Source organism: Esox lucius, chromosome 1, assembly GCF_011004845.1.
Source record: "Esox lucius isolate fEsoLuc1 chromosome 1, fEsoLuc1.pri, whole genome shotgun sequence".
NCBI classification, from domain to species: domain Eukaryota; kingdom Metazoa; phylum Chordata; class Actinopteri; order Esociformes; family Esocidae; genus Esox; species Esox lucius.
This window is the reverse complement of record NC_047569.1, coordinates 41,699,649-41,719,502: the sequence shown is the minus strand read 5'-3', so window position 1 is coordinate 41,719,502 and position 19,854 is coordinate 41,699,649. Positions and strand designations below refer to the sequence as shown.

Here is a 19,854-nt window from a genome sequence, read left to right as displayed (position 1 = left end):
GGATAGAGGAGAGGGAAAGGATAGAGGAGGAGGAGGGGGAGGAGGTGCAGGATGTGATGAAGGGAGATGTTTAACAGAACTAGTATTGGTCTGTCTGAATGTCTCAGTAGGTCAGTATTTTGTATCTGATGAATCTCCTTCACATCAAGCCTCTGTGATCAGATGGGCTTTATCTTCCTGTGCTACACTTCATCTTAAACTCACTCCTCCATGATGTTTTCTCCATGTTCTGTCTAGTAATTCTGACCACAGCTCAACACCTTACAGTCCTATGAAACAGATGGGATACATGGAGCCTTAATTATTTCCAAAATTCTGTTCACAATGTAATGCAGTGATTTGATTAGTGGTTTCATGATTTTATACACCTCTGTTTAAATGCCTGCCTGCCTGCCTGCCAGCCATGGAGCAGGTCTTTTAAAGGGCATTACAGGCCAGACAGGAAATCCTATTTTGCCCTGTTCATCCAGAAGTCCTGCCCCCCGGCGCACCCCTGCCACTGGCTGGCTGGTTTCCATGGAGACATAGAATGCATATTAATATCCCTCCTCGGAATGCAGATGTCCCATTCAGACCCTTTTATGGGTCCTTCTCTGAGACACACAGCGTTGGTTTTCATTGGGCAGCACCAGCTGCCAGACGAGCCCGTTTACAGCTGTGCCCTCTCTGCTCATCCCTTCCTCTCCTCTCTTATGGTGTGTGTGTTGTGTTCGATGTGTGTGGTTTGTACAGTGTGTTCAGTGTATGTGGTGTGTGTGGTGTGTGTGGTGTGTGTGGTGTGTGCGGTGTGTTCAGTGTATGTGGTTTGTTCAGTGTGTGTGGTGTGTGTGGTGTGTTCGGTGTGTATGGTGTGTATGGTGTGTGTGATGTGTTTGGTGTGTGTGGTGTGTATGGTGTGTGTGGTTTGTACAGCGTGTGTGGTGTGTATGGTGTGTATGGTTTGTGTGGTGTGTGTGGTGTGTATGGTGTGTGTGATGTGTTTGGTGTGTGTGGTGTGTATGGTGTGTGTGGTTTGTACAGCGTGTATGGTGTGCGTGGTGTGTGTGATGTGTTTGGTGTGTGTGGTGTGTGTGTGTGTGTGTGTGTGTGTGTGTGTGTGTGTGTGGTCATATTTGTTCTTGTGTGTGTGGTGTGTGAGTGTCTCCACTTAATCCATTTCGTTGAGAAGAAGGTGCTGATGTAAACATATGTTTGGCAGTTTGAAGCAGATTGGAGTCCACAACCACACCAGCAGACAGTCAAGCTTCACTAGACCTGGAGGGGGGGGGGTGAACATTCAATCAGCATGAGATCCTTATCAACACAATCCTGCTGTCCCAAATCCTGGTCCCAAGTATTTATGTGCTGGTCCCAAGTATTACAGATTCTGGACCATGTGATCCTGGTTCTGGACCACCTGACCCCAGTTCTGGACCATGTGATCCTAGTTCTGGACCATGTGATCCTAGTTCTGGACAATGTGATCCTGGTTCTGGACCATTGGACCCTGGATTTGGACCATATGATCCTAGTTCTGGACCATGTGTTCCCGGTTCTGGACCATGTGACCTCGGTTCTGGACCATGTGATCCTGTTTCTGGACCATTTGACCCCGGTTCTGGACAATGTGATCCCGATCTTTGGACAGTGTGAGCCCAGTTCTGTTCTATAGCTTGCCACTGTCAGGGTCTGGGCTGTGTTAGCTTATCACATGTTGTGGCTTCAACACTGATGTGATGATGTCATGGAAATGTAAACTCAAGTTCATTCCATATTCATGTAAACAGTGTGGAGGAGATTGTGAAACAGCTGAGTTGTGGCCAAGCTGCAAGTGTGTGTGTGTGTGTGTTCACGTTCCTGCTTGCCTGAATTTTTGCATCAATGGTCCAGCTGTTTTGTAATTTAATAACACAATTATCTCTCCCTCTCCCTCTGATCTCTGTGAACCTCTCCTTCTCTTTCTCAACCACTCCCTCTGATCTCTGTGAACCTCTCCTTCTCTTTCTCAACCACTCCCTCTGATCTCTGTGAACCTCTCCTTCTCTTTCTCAACCACTCCCTCTGATCTATGTGAACCTCTCCTTCTCTTTCTCAATCACTCCCTCTGATCTCTGTGAACCTCTCCTTCTCTTTCTCAACCACTCCCTCTGATCTCTGTGAACCTCTCCTTCTCTTTCTCAACCACTCCCTCTGATCTCTGTGAACCTCTCCTTCTCTTTTTCAACCACTCCCTCTGATCTCTGTGAACCTCTCCTTCTCTTTCTCAACCACTCCCTCTGATCTCTGTGAACCTCTCCTTCTCTTTCTCAACCACTCCCTCTAATCTCTGTGAACCTCTCCTTCTCTTTCTCAACCACTCCCTCTGATCTCTGTGAACCTCTCCTTCTCTTTTTCAACCACTCCCTCTGATCTCTGTGAACCTCTCCTTCTCTTTCTCAACCACTCCCTCTGATCTCTGTGAACCTCTCCTTCTCTTTCTCAACCACTCCCTCTGATCTCTGTGAACCGCTCCTTCTCTTTCTCAACCACTCCCTCTGATCTCTGTGAACCTCTCCTTCTCTTTCTCAACCACTCCCTCTGATCTCTGTGAACCTCTCCTTCTCTTTCTCAACCACTCCCTCTGATCTCTGTGAACCTCTCCTTCTCTTTCTCAACCACTCCCTCTGATCTCTGTGAACCGCTCCTTCTCTTTCTCAACCACTCCCTCTGATCTCTGTGAACCTCTCCTTCTCTTTCTCAACCACTCCCTCTGATCTCTGTGAACCTCTCCTTCTCTTTCTCAACCACTCCCTCTGATCTCTGTAGGCCCCCCAGGACCTCCTGGGGTGGTGATTGTGGAAGAGATCACAGACACCACAGCCACCCTGTCATGGAGTGCAGGTCTGGACAACCACAGCCCCATCAGCACCTACCACCTCCAGGCCCGGAGCCCTTTCTCCCTGGGCTGGCAGACTGTACGCACAGGTAAATACTAAATAAAGGTTCCTCAAGGGTTCTTTGGGTTAGGCTGATGGTTCTATGTGGAACCACAGTGACACAGCAGAGCTCTCTCCCTCATTTCAAACATTGGCACCTGTTCATTTCTGTTATTGTCCTCACCTGTGTTCCTGATCACTGTTCCTATTTAAGTTCCTCCTTTCCTCAGGTGACTTGTTTGTCGTTGTTTGGATTCCATGCCTTTGTAATAATGCTTTGTTTTCGTAGGGAAAGTTAAGTCAGTTGTGTGATCAGTTCTCCTCAGGGACATTGCTGTTTTAAAAGTAGCTCAATTGATTTCACCCATGAAAATACTGCCTCTGGAAAATGGAAAATGTAAAGATTTTCTGAATGTATTATGTAATATAAGAATAAATGGGTTCTTTACAGCAAACAACAGGTTCCATGTAGAATCTTACTAGCACAGATATTTACAGAAACGTAAAACAAAATAAGTGTCCAATATAGTATCCAAAAGGGTTTCACCAAGCCAAAGAACACGATCTAGTTGTACATTTTGTAAGAGTGTAACTGTGGATTGTGTGTCATGTTGTGTTTGAGGTGTAGGACACAGACACAGAGGTGGATCTACACCCAGTATCTTTAATGACTTACATGACAAACAGGAAACGACGATGATGACGACCACAACAACAATGACGATGACTTGATTACAACATTCCATAAAACACTGACTGACCAGGAACACTAGGTCAGGAGGACTTTCACTAGGGTCATAACATGGCCAACGAGGCACAGGTGAAACTAATAAAATAGCATCTGCCACATGGTGCTTATCAATGTAGAGAGAGAAACACGTTAGATTCAGGGTGGCCCCAACTGGAGAGTCACTTCTTTGTTCTAGACAGGAAGTGCTTAGACAACACCTCTTGGCTTTTCAGTGAAGTTGAACTTGATTTTCAAAGTATAAGAGTTGAACTGTTGTATTCATTCTAGCTGTCAATTGCAGTTCAGAAACTAGGCTGTTGGCCAACAGAGCTTAATGAAAAAGTCTGTTTAGGTCAAAATTAAATGTCAGTGGTTTAAATTACATGCAGAATTATGTCCAGAAAATTAACCTCTCTCCGTTAAGAGCAGTAAAGCTGTTTCCTGAGGTTGCACTGAGAAACCACTAACGGAGGATTTTCACTGAGCTGTCACTATTTAAATGGCTTTATTTTCTCCTACCTTGACAGTAATACCCATCTATTGTCATGTGCTAATGTCGGCGGATGACATCTGGCTAAGTAGGTGTAAGCTGTACTGCAGCTGCTACGTGCTTCCAGAGGATAAGAACGATATCAAAGTTTAGAGCTCCGTAATGAATGTTGTTCATAGATGTGGGAGGATTCATGATGGCAGCGCTCCAAACACCTTCCTATCCACTATTTAATTCATATGGGCCCTGCCTAAGTGTAGTGTACTGTAGGGCCTAGGGTGCCTTTTGGGATGCGGGCGTACTCATGTAGTCCTCTTACATGAGGCCATGTTCAACAACACATTGGAGGAAACGACAATCAGGGTCGCGGTGATGCATGTGTTAAGATTAGCATACATGAATGAGGGCTTTTAGCTAGCTCTGGGGTTTCTTCCCGAATGGCACACTATTCCCTATATACTGCATCCCGGTGCCCGTATGGTTCTGGTTAAAGGCAGTGAACTGTATAGGTGATAGGAAGCCATTGTGGATGCGGAGCTCTTTCTCCTTGCAAACAGAGCTATCAGCTGGTGTTTGAAGAGCAGTCAGCTTGACAGAGTGGCCTGGTGTTAATGTGTATCTGCTTGATAAGAGGGGAACTAGTAGCTACACACACTGGATGCAACAAATACAGATGCCAGATCTTAATTCGAACCCTGTAGCAAAAGGAAATTAATGTGATGTGGGATGTTGAAAATAATTAATGGAAATCAAGTAGAAACTTGGGAACTTCAGAATACTATTTAAACCATTAATTATAGGTTTATTCTGTGCTGGGATATTCCTGCATAAACAAACTGATTGCGTTGAGAGTACATCTGTATATAAACATATTTCTACATATATACATCAGGAGTCCAGCCCAGGCTCAAAGAAGGACAAAGTTGGTAGACAAACAGGAGAGCAGGAAAATCAGTTGACCTCCTCCTCTGCTGCCTCGGTCTGATAGGTCCGATCCTGGTCAGCCTACTGGTGATCTCTGTGGAGTCTGGACGAGAACCACCAAGGGTGGGCCTGGAAAATGTACTCTGACCGTACTCAGTACTGCTTTTAAATATGTCTTCATGACTAAACTGGGTAATCTGTGGTTGCAGATGTTGTTATTAACAGAGTTTCCATGTTGTTATTGCTCTATTTAGGTTTGCTCTCAACCTCCAGGTGTGTAAATAGACCTTTACATTTGAGTATTGTTTGACTATTGAAACCATGAATGTTTTTTCTGCACTACAGTTAAGGTAGCCTCTTAAACCAGGCCTAGATTGTCGCTAGGCCTGGGGAATATTTTTTTTTTCAGTAATGCCGCAAAACATATTAATCCAATCAAATTAATTGCTTGTGCTAACGCCTCAAAACACGTTAACCCAGTTTCATGCATTGCTTGGGACTTGGGGCTTATATGTGTGCTCATGAGAATAATGAGCACAGTAGTAGCTAAGTGAAGATGGCAGCAAAATTGCAAAATAAAACGTAGTTCTTGCAACCAAACTGCACACTCGCGTTAGAAGATATAGTAGGACCGGTAACGCAAAATTATGGGTTTTCTAAAGCGGTGAACTCCCAATGAGAAGAGGTGGAGTGGCAGTCTCAAACCCCAAATGTACCAAAAGATTTTCACCAAACAAATGTTATTGTCCCCTGTCTCATTTTGACCTACATATGCTGCTGTGATTCTTTTTGCGTTCAGAACATGGACCTGATCCTCGTCTATTGAAATCAGAAGAGAAACCATTAGTATCCCAGTCCATTTTGAGTTTCAATCATTTGCAGACTGTTGGCCATGTTTGATCAATTACATTTTGACCATAGCTGTAGGAAGTCATGCTAAAACATCTCTTTTTTTCAGAACGGTATTCCATCCAAAACATTTGCTTCTTTTCTGCAACCTAGGTTGGAACTAAAAACCTTCAGGAAATGTATCAGTGAAACCACGCTAAGCCCGCCTGAGAGTGGAGGTTTATTTGAAAACTAGCCATAACACACACACATACACATACTGAAAGCATACTGCCCCCAATCCAAATACAATGAAAAGTAATAATTTGTCTTTATTGTGTGCAGATTGATGGCAAAATAAATAATCGCATCAATTATATAATAAGTCTATAATGCAACAAAATGTCGAAAAAGGGGGTTGAATACTTTCCAAAGCCTGATGAATGTCAAGACGGGAAAAGCGGTTTTACAGAAGTAGGTAAAGCTGAAAGGACTCAGCACATCCAGCCACGGCCTTGGAGAGTCCTGGGTTTGCAACTGATATCCAGAATTAAGCGAGTGTGGTTGAGGCAAACATTGCCTGTAAGGTTCAATCACAGGACAGCTCCATCAGTCCCTCTTCCAGCTCGAATGACAGGTGATCCCCACTAGCAATGAATGCTTGTCTTATCCAGTCAAATTTTTGTGGAGTTGTCTCTTCCGAGAAGCATTTCTTCTAGTATTTACAGAAGGCCTCTGAGTATAGCAGTGATTGTTTCCTTTATGTTATTGAGATCCATTGCATTTTCCTCAAATTTCTCCGTCTTGAGAAACATTAAGACATTGCACCCTTCAGGCTGCTGTTCCAGCTTCTTAGTGAGGGAATCAATTCTATCCAACAGGGGCAAGATGTTTGTGTTTGAGGCTCATAGTGAGATGTTGACGATATTGGATAAGACGCAACATGGAAAATTCTCTACAAGCCAAGATGCAACATGGAAGATTCTGTACAAGCCAAGATGCAACATGAAAGATTCTGTACAAGCCAAGATGCAACATGAAAGATTCTGTACAAGCCAAGATGCATCTGTAAAGGTGTGTGAGAACTTTCCTGCACAAAAGCCATCCTACCACCTCATGGAAGTCCAGGCATTCATACTCCCATCCCAATTCATGGCAAAGTGTATAATTTCAAAAGGCTTTTCATTTTTCAGTCAGAAACAACTGCTAAAGGCACGTGACACTGTTTTCAGCTCATTCAGGGCCAACCAGAAAAGGGGCATCATGATGGCAAAAAATTACCACAAAATGTAGATTGAGGAGCACTTCCACAACAACTCCGAACCCCGACGCATGTGGCAGGTCATCCAAGCCGTCACAGACTACCAGCCAAAGAACCCCATAACCAAAGCCAGCGTTGTCCACTTCACCAACGAGTTAAAGAGGTTCTACGCATGCTTCCACAAGGACAATAAAGAACCAACCATTAAAGCTGACCTCCCCCCAAATGACCTCCCCCTCAGACTTTCCACCACAGATGTGTGGTCTGCATTGAGCAGGGTGAATGCACGCAAGGCTGCTGGTCCTGATGGCGACCCCGGGTGTGTGCCCAGAGCATGTGCTGGTCAGTTGGCCGAGGTCTTTACCGACATTTTCAACATGTCACCAGCCCAGGCGGTTGTCCCAAAGTGCTTCAAGACCGCAACCATTGTGCCAGTGCCGAAGCAGTCGACCGTGTCGTATGAGGACCCATGCTGCTCGTGGTCCTCCTGTATGGGGAAGTTCCTGCAACCTGCCACTCACCTGCATCTTGTTTGCCTCTGAACGCGCCCTGGCTGACGTCTCGTCAGACACTCTCCGTTATGGGTTACACCTGTGTAGCGTTAGTGGGGACATTAAGTGGGGGTTCTCGTCGGCCGTCCTGTGAGTTATTGTTTAAGCTGTATCCTGTGTTAGGAGCATTCTTTTCCATGATCTCCTTTTGGTATTCTTCCTGGTCTTTTGGTGTTCTTCCTGGCCTTTTGGTGTTCTTGTGTCTTCTTTCGATTTAGGGACTGCCCTCAGGTCTTTTGCCCTGGTTTCTGTTCTATGCTCTTTGTGAACCCTTTGTGGCCCCTGTTTTGCTTGAAAGGTCGAACATTAAAGTTTATGCTCTGCGTTTGGATCCCCTCTGGTCTCCCACACACATGTCTAGCCTGAATGACTTCTGACCTGTCGCACTCAGCCCCACAATCATGAAGTGCTTCGAAAGACTAGTTCTGGCCCACCTTAATGCACTCCATTGACTGAAGTAAAACCCTCAAAAGGTCATGAATGAACTACAGACACCACTGCACCTTTTTCTTTCCTTTCCAAAAAAAGTCGAAAAGGAAGATTTTGAGTGAGGAACAGAAGGGTTAAATTTAGGGACCACTGCAAATTGAACGCTTCTGTTCCTCACCCAAAACTTTCTTTTTCAACATTTTTGGAAAGGAAAGAAAAAGGTGCAGTGGTCTCTTAATTTTTTCTGGAGCTGTATATACATTTTGACATAGTATAGTCTAAATCAATATTTGGTCTTTGGTTTATAATTGTATAAAAACATTTTATGTGGTGGAACGTGGACCCCCTTTGCGGGGCCCTTACATGTGGTGGGCCCTGCTGCCTATGCCCCATCACCCCCGTGCTATTTCCGCTTCTGACTGTCTTGTTTTATGTCTTCTGTTTGGATCCCACGAAGGGCAGCGACCGGAATACAAGAATCACCATGGTTACAACAATAACATCTCCCAGATTAATACAGATAAAACTATTTTAGGTGTTTGGATCTTGATACAACTGATAAAAAACACAACTGCCACTTTGTATAACAATAGAATTGCCAACAATGTAGAACACATGCTTTTTAAACCCTTAGATACAGATGGATTGATGAAGTTTATCACTGCACTTTCTGGCCTATAAGGGGAGGTGTCAGGTTGACAGATTGCATTAGAGGTGAACAGGATTTAAACATACCAAGTGGTTCGCTCTCTGTTACAGTGACTGTCTACTCAGGCCAGAAGCACTATAGAAGGAATAATCTGCCGTTTGGGATGGATCCATGCACACTTTTTGCCAATTGTTCATTGCCTATGTTGTTGTTAATTGGCCTAACACTGCCAAACTGGATTCGTGGCTGGTGAACTGGCCAAGCCGGCCATTGGTGGCTCAGTTGTGGGGTGTTGGTATGTTCACAGTGGTCTACACCAATAGGGAACGGGTAGCCATGAGCACAGACGAAATGGATAGTTTTTTTCATCTGTTTGAGACCGAAGTAGCTCCCATGGCGACATCTAGTCATTTTGGCACCCGTAAATGTTCGTACTCAATGCGACTGTTTCTACAGATCTGTTAGATTAGATGAAGTTACCATAGCGACATCGTCTGATGGTAACTCAGCCTGCTGCTCCACTCGGGGAGATGATAACACAGTACCAACCATCAACGTTCTTCAGACGGCCTATAACGTCCACGTTAGCAGCTAGGTACAGCACTGACACAGGGAGTCCAAAATAGCATCCTATTACCTTTACTTTGCACTACTTTGAACATTGCCCTACTCCTTGTAGGTCAGAAGTAGTACACTTTAAAGGGGATAGACTGCCATGTGGGACAACTATGTGCTGTTTAACTGTAAGCCTCATGTTGCGTGTGCCGCTGGTGTTGTGGTTTTTCTTCCCGTGGGGAAAACTGTACCAAAACACTTTCAGTAACTACTGCTCCCCTGGGTACAGAAAATCATCTAACAGGAAAACAATGTAAATGTAACTTGCTCATTGACTTGGGCTATGGATAATTGGTCCGACACTGACAGAACTGGATTCATGGCTACTCAGAATTGGCCAACCCAGCCAATTAGGGTATGTGGCAGGTCTGCATTCTCTAGCAGTGCTAGTCCTGCCGTAATTATCCTCACTCTGTTGGAAAATCAGCCACAATCAGAAGGCTCAGCATTCGCTGTTATTGTGCTGCTTAGTGTTTCCAAAGCCGTTCCATCAGTGAACTCTGTATCATGGCGGCATTACATAATGTAATGGCATCCGTGTATTTGAATAAAAGGGTCATGATTCACACTGTATTGTTCTAATGTAGTGCTGTGATGTCAACATTTTCTGTGTCCACGTTTATCTCTGTCTAATCTGTATCTATACTCCTATCATCTGTCTTCTGTGTTTATCTGTGTTTTTCAGCCGTCTATAGCAATATGTCTATATCTGTGTATACATGCTTAATCTATTCACTGTATATCTACAGTATCAATCAGTATCAAACTAACCGTCTTTTTTGCATCATCTGTTGACTGCATCATTTCTGTCTATCATCTACCTTCTCCAGAACCCAAGAACAAAAATGTTTTTGTCCTTTCTATCTTCCTACTTCTCTGTGTTCCCCTGGGCCTCCGTCCATCCAGACCCCGATCCAGTGACAGGGGTTATGGAGTCGGCCATGGCTGTTGAGCTGAACCCCTGGGTGGAGTATGAGTTCAGGGTGGTGGCCAGCAACGCCATTGGGACGGGAGACCCCAGCGTTCCATCCAGAGGAGTGAGGACGAAAGAAGCAGGTAATTACTCAATGTGTGTATGTTTGCGTGTGTGTGAGTATGTTTGTGTGCTTGTCTACTTGGTAAAGAAGAAGGCCAACTCCAAAGTCCTTGCTCTGGTCAAACATCACAAACAGTTCCTTCTGCTCAATCATTCTGGATCTGAGCACCGACGAGATGATTTATATTTTCATGCATTTCTCATTGGTCCCAGAAGGCCATCTGTTTTTGTGTGTTTTTTGTGATGATTAATGCAAAGGACCTAGAACACACACGCCTGTGAGGGACACACAACTGGTTTTGAATGACTGGGATCCTGATACAGAAAGGAGGTTACAAACATACTGCAGAGTTTAGCTGAGAATCAACAATGAATAAGAAACCAGAGTTAATGCTGTTTCCTCTGCATAATGTGATGTAAATATTTGGCTTTACTGGAACACTTGTCTACAATGTCATGTGACCCTCACATGTTTCCTAACCTCCTTACTTTTAATTGGACAGAGAGGAGTTTGAAAACACACCAGTTATGTTAGTGCAGATGTGTTAGAAAAGCGGGGGAACCTGCCAGACACCTCCTCACATCCCAAGGCAGAGGCTCAGAGATGCTTCCACAATTAGCTATTCATGGAACACAATACATTGCCAGTGACAGTTTGGATCTAACGCGTCCAGAGCCTGGCTAAACACTCTGGTACAAAGCGGGAACATACTCCAGGACATGTCCCAAGTTTCCCACTGTCCCCTAGAAGGGTGCTCTAGTTTTGAAAAGACCTGGCCAAAACGAGTGCTCCACATGCAGTAGGGAATAGGGTGCAATTTGGGATTGCCTGTAGCAAAGGTCAGTGGTGATGTATAAATGGTTGGTTTTCCCAGCATCTTCATCTGCATAGCGTTGCAAAACCGGATATACTAAGAATGTTTTGTTTCTTTCTATTTTAGGATTTGTTTACTGCCTGCTGGGCCTTACTCTGAACTTAACAGTCTGTTTAAGTGTTTTCATAAGAGCCCATACTGTCAGTTAATAAACAACAGCTCTGGTTTTGCAGGAGCAAGTTTACAGTGTGTGTGGTAATGGTGGTCTGTTTCTTTGTTGTCCTGCTATGCTGTGAAGAATAACTCCTGACTGTGGGAAGGACCTGAGTGGAACTGAAAATGTGAATAACCAAAAAGGAAATCAAAAAGGAAATGATGTGTAATATTGTTCCCTGTCTTACACCCCAAACCCCAACCCTGTCTTACACCCCGACCCCCAACCCTGTCTTACACCCCAGTACCTTCAGTGGCTCCGGCTAACGTCAGTGGAGGGAACGGTCGAAGGCATGAACTGGTCATCTCTTGGGAGGTAAGGACCTTTCTTGACCTCTGGTCACCTCAACAAAAAACAAGACAATAAATAGATAAAAAAGGGGTCTACCTGGAACCAAAGGTGTTCTCCCTGAAACCAGTTATCCGAAAAAGTACAGCCAAATAATATTTTTACTTGAGGTCCTATCCTCACGCAAAAAACACAACACTAACCCTAACCATAACCTTTACTATAACCCCTAACCATAACACTTACTTTAACCCTAACCCCTAACCCCTAAACCTAACCATAACCCTAACTATAACCCCTAACCATAACCATAACACATGACCATCCTGTTTTAACCCATCAAACTCACTGTCCCAGCTAACAAGTACAACAGCAAGAGCTGAATGTCTTTGGTTTCTCTCACCAATAGCTAAAAGACTATTGAGGTGTAAGCTCACTTAACCCCACTCTATAAAAACAAGGTAGCAAAAACTGTGACTGCATCTCACTTCATAAGTCCAGGAGCTGAGATAAACAACCTAAATCAACACGAGTCTGAGAGCTGAGATAAGTGTGTGCCACCAAAATCAGTCATCCATGCCAACAGGAGCTTGAAATGTCAGTGAAGTGCATAGGTCTTAAAGATGCATTCTGGAACTTTTGCTAATACATTTTTTAACTGTCTCGTTTTCGCCTGGGTGTGTAATGTGTTATTTGTATGTGCATAATCAGTGGAATCATTATCATACCACTATCATAGCACTATCATACCTAAAGTGTGTAAGCAAGCGGTTTTGATGACATGGGGTTGATACTACCACAAAAATAACATGGTACACATTTGTCAAGGACCTGTTTTGGCACAACAGCGCCACTTTCACAATTAGTGGCCAAACATCCCAGAGTGCCTGTTTAAAGTCAGAGTACCTCCCAAAAGTGACTGAAGCTGGCGTGCAAGCACCCCCCCAAAGCCTGAACTTAATGTCAGGCAAATTCTTCCCGCAAAGTTTATTGAGACATTGAAATATGTAAAAGTTTGGTTTGATGAGAGTTGGATTTCTCTCTGTGTCCCTACGCAGTTATCGGCAGTGGTACCTCAGAACAACCATATCTCTGAATTAGAGACCTCACTGCTCCCAGATGAATTTACTCTGTCAAACCACAGTCTTGAAACCAGAATGTGATGGAGAGGAGTGGAGCCTAATGATGCTGTAGAGGTCGCTTTGTGTCATTCATTAGATACCTCTCACCATTGCCGGGGGAATGCTTGCCAGATATTTCAACTAGTTTAAGCGTGGGTTGATGGACGATGTGTGGATGTTCCTTAGAATGGAAGGAAGCAGTGTGGCCAGTGATTATGTGGAGCACCTAAGTGGGACCGTATGAGACACGGTTAATGACCAGTAGTTCCCACTCGATTCCCCTCATAATGGACGAGGTATGAAAAGCACATCTCCCTGGGATGTTAAGACGAAGATGGTGATCTGATGGCCACTACTCAGCAACATACACCACGGCACCTCAAAATATCTTTACAATGGATGGAACATGGACATTATCCTGGATAATGTAGGGTTCTGTCATCTGCAAGAGCCTAATCCCCAGGACCCCAGAAAGACTGGATGCTGCTTTTGGCGATAGCTAGCTGAGATCTTGATAAACGTCAACCCCCCAAGTCCCTGGCTTCTTATGTTTGTGAAGCGTATTGAGGAAGACAGCTCAAATCAAATCAATGATGTGGTTTTTTTTGGATGTAGGTGGTGTTTACAGGATTATAGGTAGCTACGTATGTGGCACAGCCCTACTGGGAAATAGTATTGGAATATTTGGTGCTGTCTCACATTGAACCACATTGGGTGTTTTGTTTCAATTGCCAAAACGTATTGTGGAAAAAATGATTAGATTCTCCTAAGTATTGGTTGTGGTCAGTTAATCGGTACTGTGGTGCGGTCGACTTGTTTATGTTAATCTGTGTGTATGTGTGTGTGTATGTGTGTGTATGCATTTGGAGACCAATGTGACAGTTTTTCTTGTCTTATCTGCAGCTGTGTGGGAAGTATGATTATGAAGTTGTTTTCTCCATAGAGAAGAGCAATGATGATTAACCTTCAGTTTCTATCCAATCCCCCATAAAGCCATGCAGGGATGTTTGGGAACATCTGCTGGCCCTCTTATTCTTTCCTACGCTGCCACAAAACGTAATCAATCTCCCGCTACGTAATGTTGCCACTGTGAAATGTTTGTCATCCGAGAGATCACCTTTGGCTGCATCTTAACCGTTCTGGGGGTGGAGAATCCCTGAGTCTGCAATGCACTGCAGTGTGCACTTCTTTTAAATCAGGACCCTGGTCCACACTGCTGCTTTGTAGGCAATAGGGTGGCATTTGGGCGTACAGCTAAAGTAACAAAGTCGTTGAATTTGAAATGAGGACAGTTAAAGGTGTTATATTGACTGTGGAAACAGATGTGAGTGTTAGTGACGGTCATTCCAGTGCTTATTAAGTGCAGTGCCTATCCAACTGTCACCAGGGAGTCTCAAACCACACCCTTTTCCCTGCATATCTCCACTGGGGCCTGGATACCAGGCCAGAAATAAGGCTTCCAGATGGCATGGTATGTTTTCGGGGGCCGCTCTGCAGTGATACGCCCGGGCCACTTTGCACTTTATAACCTCTCAGGAAAGTAATTACAGAAAATACAGAATAATCATAACTCTAATCTCTGTAGCTACGCTGACAGTTCAATTACAACGTACTGTAATTGTTTGTTCAACAAGTACCACCGGCACAAATTGGTGTCAGCTAAGGTTATCCAGATTTGAGTACCTTGAGTCTTTCTCCTGATGTGATTATGATTATGTTTTGTAACATTTACTTCAAATATCAGCAGTTAAGCACGGTAGCATTTATAATAAAATAAGAGAGAATTCACACAGTCAGAGATGAACCAGTCAAAATCCCCAGACAAAATCAGACATTATATAATGGGTGGTTTGAATGCTTAATGCTTATTGGTCTAAAGCTATGGTATAGAATTTTGCGTTGCGCCGAAGAATAGCTCTTACCCATGTTGTATTGAACATGTACTGTATGTGTGTGTACATCTATGTATGTGTGTGTGTGTGTGTGTGTGTGTGTGTACAGTTTGTGTGTGTCTGTGTGTGTGTGTGTGTACGGTTTGTGTGGGTGTGTGTGTACAGTTTGTGTGTGTGTTGGTGCTCTCTTAAAAAGGTGATACATGGAGCAGCTCCCACCACCTGCTCCACATTTCATAGAACTGACGGCAATTTATTAGACAAGATACAAATGTAATTAAAAAAAATGTTAGCTGCCCAAATTAAATCTGTCTAAATTAAATAAAATGACAAACACCTGTACACTCTGGTGTTTTGGCATCATTCTGTCATGCAGTATACTGTGATATTCTGCAGCAGTATGGCAGCTTCTCCTTCCAGGGGAGGGATCAGCGATCCAGCTTTGCTGAGGGGGACTGGTGGTGAATGAAGATGTAGCCCACATCCTCCATGAGGACCAGTCACCAGGGCTGGCTAATTAATGTACCAGGATATTCACAGAAAATGGATATAGATAGAAAGAGGGTATAGATAAAGGGTATATGACAGAGGGTATAGATAAAGGGTATATGACAGAGGGTATAGATAAAGGGTGTATGACAGAGGGTATAGATAAAGGGTATATGACAGAGGGTATAGATAAAGGGTATATGACAGAGGGTATAGATAGAGGGTATATGACAGAGGGTATAGATAAAGTGTCAGATCTGAAAGGAACCCAAACGCAGACTGGATGAGTGCGGTGAAACTCAATTTAATATGAGGGTAGTCGTGGGCAAGCAGAGGTTCGGTACACGGGCTGGCGGCAGAGGTACAGACAGGGAGTAGGCAGAGTAGTCTTGGAAAGGCAGGAGGTCGATACACGGGCTGGTAAAGGTAGTCAGGAGATTCGGATGTGGATCAACGATCCGGCAGGGACGGTTCGTCAGGGCTCCTCAGATATACAGCCGGTGATGAGTCAAGCGGGAACAGGTGTGTGATTGGGGATAGGGAACAGCTGGTACCGGCTCTATTCAAAAGAGTGACGCCACGCCCCTTAATGCGTTGCCCTGACAACCTGGAGCAGCCCAAGACAGAGCACCTCAGAGAAGGGAGGACATGACATAAAGGGTATATGACAGAGGGTATAGATAGAGGGTATATGACAGAGGGTATAGATAGAGGGTATATGACAGAGGGTATAGATAAAGGGTATATGACAGAGGGTATAGATAAAGGGTATATGACAGAGGGTATAGATAGAGGGTATATGACAGAGGGTATAGATAAAGGGTATATGACAGAGGGTATAGATAAAGGGTATATGACAGAGGGTATAGATAAAGGGTATATGACAGAGGGTATAGATAAAGGGTATATGACAGAGGGTATAGATAAAGGGTACATGACAGAGGGTATAGATAGAGGGTATATGACAGAGGGTATAGATAAAGGGTATATGACAGAGGGTATAGATAGAGGGTATATGACAGAGGGTATAGATAGAGGGTATATGACTAGGTTCAAAGCCAACTTGCTGCGCTGAAGCCTACGCATTAACTTGGGGTGGCCAACAAACTATTTCAGGTTTTCAGCAGTTCTACAGCAGGGTTTTTCAACTCTTACCCCATGAGGTCTGTAGCCTGCTGGTTTTCTGTTGTATCTCATTATTTATTGAACCCATCTGGTGTCCCAAGTCCATGCGGGTTGGAATTAAAACATTTAGTGGAACTGTTTTAGAAGGCCAGAGTTGAACACCACTGTTATATAGTAAACATATTTCAACCACATGTTCACATTCAAGTAAATTATTTGGTCATTTAGTTTTTCATAATTTTTCTATGCAACACTAAAAGAAGGCTAGAAACTCTGATAGTGTGGTGAAGTCATGACAAGTGTTGTAGCCTCTCAGAGATCTGTTGTTTGGTACTGGTAAAAGTTTCTAGCCTGGTATTAACTCATGACGACCTATGGAGAACATGTTTTGTTTAGTTCTACATTCCACACAATATTCCCTACTTATTTCTGTGGTAATATTTTTAAAAAAATATTTTAATGTTTTAAATAAGAAAAAGTAGGTATTAGGCAGCTAGTTGTACTTTAGGGGGTAATGGATCATGATGAATGGATATTACAGTCAACATGCATTTCCCTCTCATAACAGCAGATTATTTTTATTATGTTGTACTGTATATGTAATATATGACTCTGAACACATTCTCATTTGCATCAATTACATGGATGCAATAATGGTTAACTGCCTTATTCACCAAAACTGTTTTCAACATTTATCACCTGCCATCCCATTTCCTGGTTAATGTAATTTCAAAACAACCCTGGATGATGTATTTCAGAATGCAAGGTTTTGCGTGTCGTAATATACAGTGTTTCAAAACTCCAGAAAAGTTTTATTTGTAGTAATATACAGTGTTTCTATCATCCAGAAATGTTTTATTGGTAGTAATATACAGTGGTTCAATACGGCAGAAAAGTTTTATTTGTAGTAATTTACAGTATTTCAATACTCCAGAAAAGTTTTATTTGTAGTAATATACATTGTTTCAATACTCCAGAAAGGTTTTGTATGCTTTAAGTTGGTGGCAGCTCAGTTGCATGGGGCATACAGTATCTGATGATAACATGAAAACCTGGGCCCTGAGCATGGCTCATCAAACAACCTACATCACTCCTCTTTTACATCAAGGCAGGGATGGGTCGCCCAGTGGGGGGGGGGCTATCCTGCTGGGTGTCTGGTTGAATGAGGGGGCTTCTCTAATGACCCATTCCAGGAGTCCACACACACACACACACACAGTAAGGTAGCAGCCATCTCTCATTCTAATCAGACATCTGAATGAAACTGCTGCTGCCACAGATTAACCATTGACACACACACACCTTGTCACCTTGTTTAATGACCTGACCCAGTTCCATGGCTGCTCCTCCCAGTCCACCCTCAGCCCGTCATCCCAGCCATGCCATCTCAGCCATGTCATCCCAGTCCTGCCACGCCAATCCTATCATCCCATCCAGTCCACCCCAGTCCTGCCATCTCAGCCGTGTCATCCCAGTTCTGCCACCAACCCTCTCATTCCAGCTAGTCCACCCCAGTCCTACCATCTCAGCCATGTCTTTCCAGTTTTGCCACCAACCCTCTCATCCCAGCTAGTCAACCCCAGTCCTGCCATCTCAGGCACAACATCCCAGTCCTGCCATCTCAGGCATGTCATCCCAGTCCAGCCCAGTCCTGCCATCTCAGGCATGTCATCCCAACCCTCTCATCCCAGCCAGTCCACCCCAGTCCTGCCATCTCAGGCATGTCATCCCAACCCTCTCATCCCAGCTAGTCAACCCCAGTCCTGCCATCTCAGGCACAACATCCCAGTCCTGCCATCTCAGGCATGTCATCCCAGTCCAGCCCAGTCCTGCCATCTCAGCTATGTCATCCTAGTTCTGCCACCAACCCTCTCATCCCAGCCAGTCCACCCCAGTCCTGCCATCTCAGCCATGTCATCCCAGTTCTGCCACCAACCCTCTCATCCCAGCCAATCCACCCCAGTCCTGCCATCTCAGGCACATCATCCCAGTTCTGCCACCAACCCTCTCATCCCAGCCAATCCACCCCAGTCCTGCCATCTCAGCCATGTCATCCCAGTTCTGCCACCAACCCTCTCATCCCAGCCAATCCACCCCAGTCCTGCCATCTCAGGCACATCATCCCAGTTCTGCCACCAACCCTCTCATCCCAGCCAGTCCACCCCAGTCCTGCCATCTCAGGCATGTCATCCCAACCCTCTCATCCCAGCCAGTCCACCCCAGTCCTGCCATCTCAGGCATGTCATCCCAACCCTCTCATCCCAGCCAGTCCACCCCAGTCCTGCCATCTCAGGCATGTCATCCCAACCCTCTCATCCCAGCCAGTCCACCCGAGCCCTATCCAGGTTTGCAAAGCTGGTAGTTGCATAACGAAGCATCTCCGACCTGTGATCGCTGACCAAGATGCTTCCATATTGTCCTGAATAACCAGCCTGAATGTGCTTGACATATTCATTTATTTTTTTACTTTAAAATTAATTTGCATAGGTTTCTTAAAATGTGTTTTCATTGTGTTTTTGTATTATGCATAGATTGATTGCAACCATTTATTTTCTTTACATTAAATTATAAATTAAGTCTATAACAGTCTATAACTTAACAAAGTGAAGTGGTCTGAATATTTTCAAAAAAGTACGGTATCTACATGCACTAATATATTTTGAAATAAATTATAAAAAATATCCCCCTGCTGTATAGCTGGAAACATGTAGCTAATGATGGGTGGGGTTTTCATTCAATGTGTTGAATATGATTATAACATTATTTTAAATATGTATATTTGTTATGGTACCTCTTTGTTATGGTACCTATTTAATAATAATGTATATTACATAACGTTATGTGGAACATTATGGCAATCCATGTCTCAAATACAGTCATTGGTGGTAACTCTATAATTACCTCGAAAGGCAAAACTCTAATAATATAATTTCAATGTAGTCATTGGTGGTAACCCTACAATTCAACAGAAAGGCGAGACACTAATGATATAATTCAATATACATAATACCTGAACAAAGCGTTACACTGAGCACTGTGGTAATTTAACACATATCAGTCAAACCTTTTCGTTCAACACTGGAGAATTTGCTGTGTAAGCACTCAGCTACATAATACTTTGATGATAATTGCATTTTAATTGCCTAGCAATGAACTTTCATTTATTTTTTTCATGAACATTCAGTTTCTGTAAACACTGTATGCAAAAGAGAATTATTCCACATTTTGTGCAAAAACGTCATTATTATAGAATTTGAAAGCAATTTACGGAGTCCTCTGACATTGTGGGATTTTTTATTAATTTATTTGATGTTATATGTTGTCAATGAACACAGCCTGCCAGTGAAGATAAGCAGGAGTAGTCCTTATCAGTCCCTGGGTGAGAGACCAGAGGCAGCTGGGTGTGGTTTAGAGGAGTCAGTAGGGGGCACTCTTCCATCTGGTCTACATATGAGATCCAGGGCATGAAAAAGTATTTGCCCAGTGTAAGTGTTTTGCAATGA

General features: G+C 43.8%; 1 protein-coding gene across 1 annotated transcript in view; it reads left to right on the top strand.

Moving 5' to 3' along the window:
- cntn5 (contactin 5) overlaps positions 1-19,854 on the top strand; it is a 344,921-nt gene that overhangs the window by 290,006 nt on the left and 35,061 nt on the right. Inside the window, exons 16-18 of the mRNA XM_029121761.2 lie at positions 2,785-2,943; positions 10,278-10,427; positions 11,681-11,751. Coding sequence (XP_028977594.2) covers positions 2,785-2,943; positions 10,278-10,427; positions 11,681-11,751 — 380 coding nt within the window. The remainder of the gene's footprint in view (positions 1-2,784; positions 2,944-10,277; positions 10,428-11,680; positions 11,752-19,854) is intronic.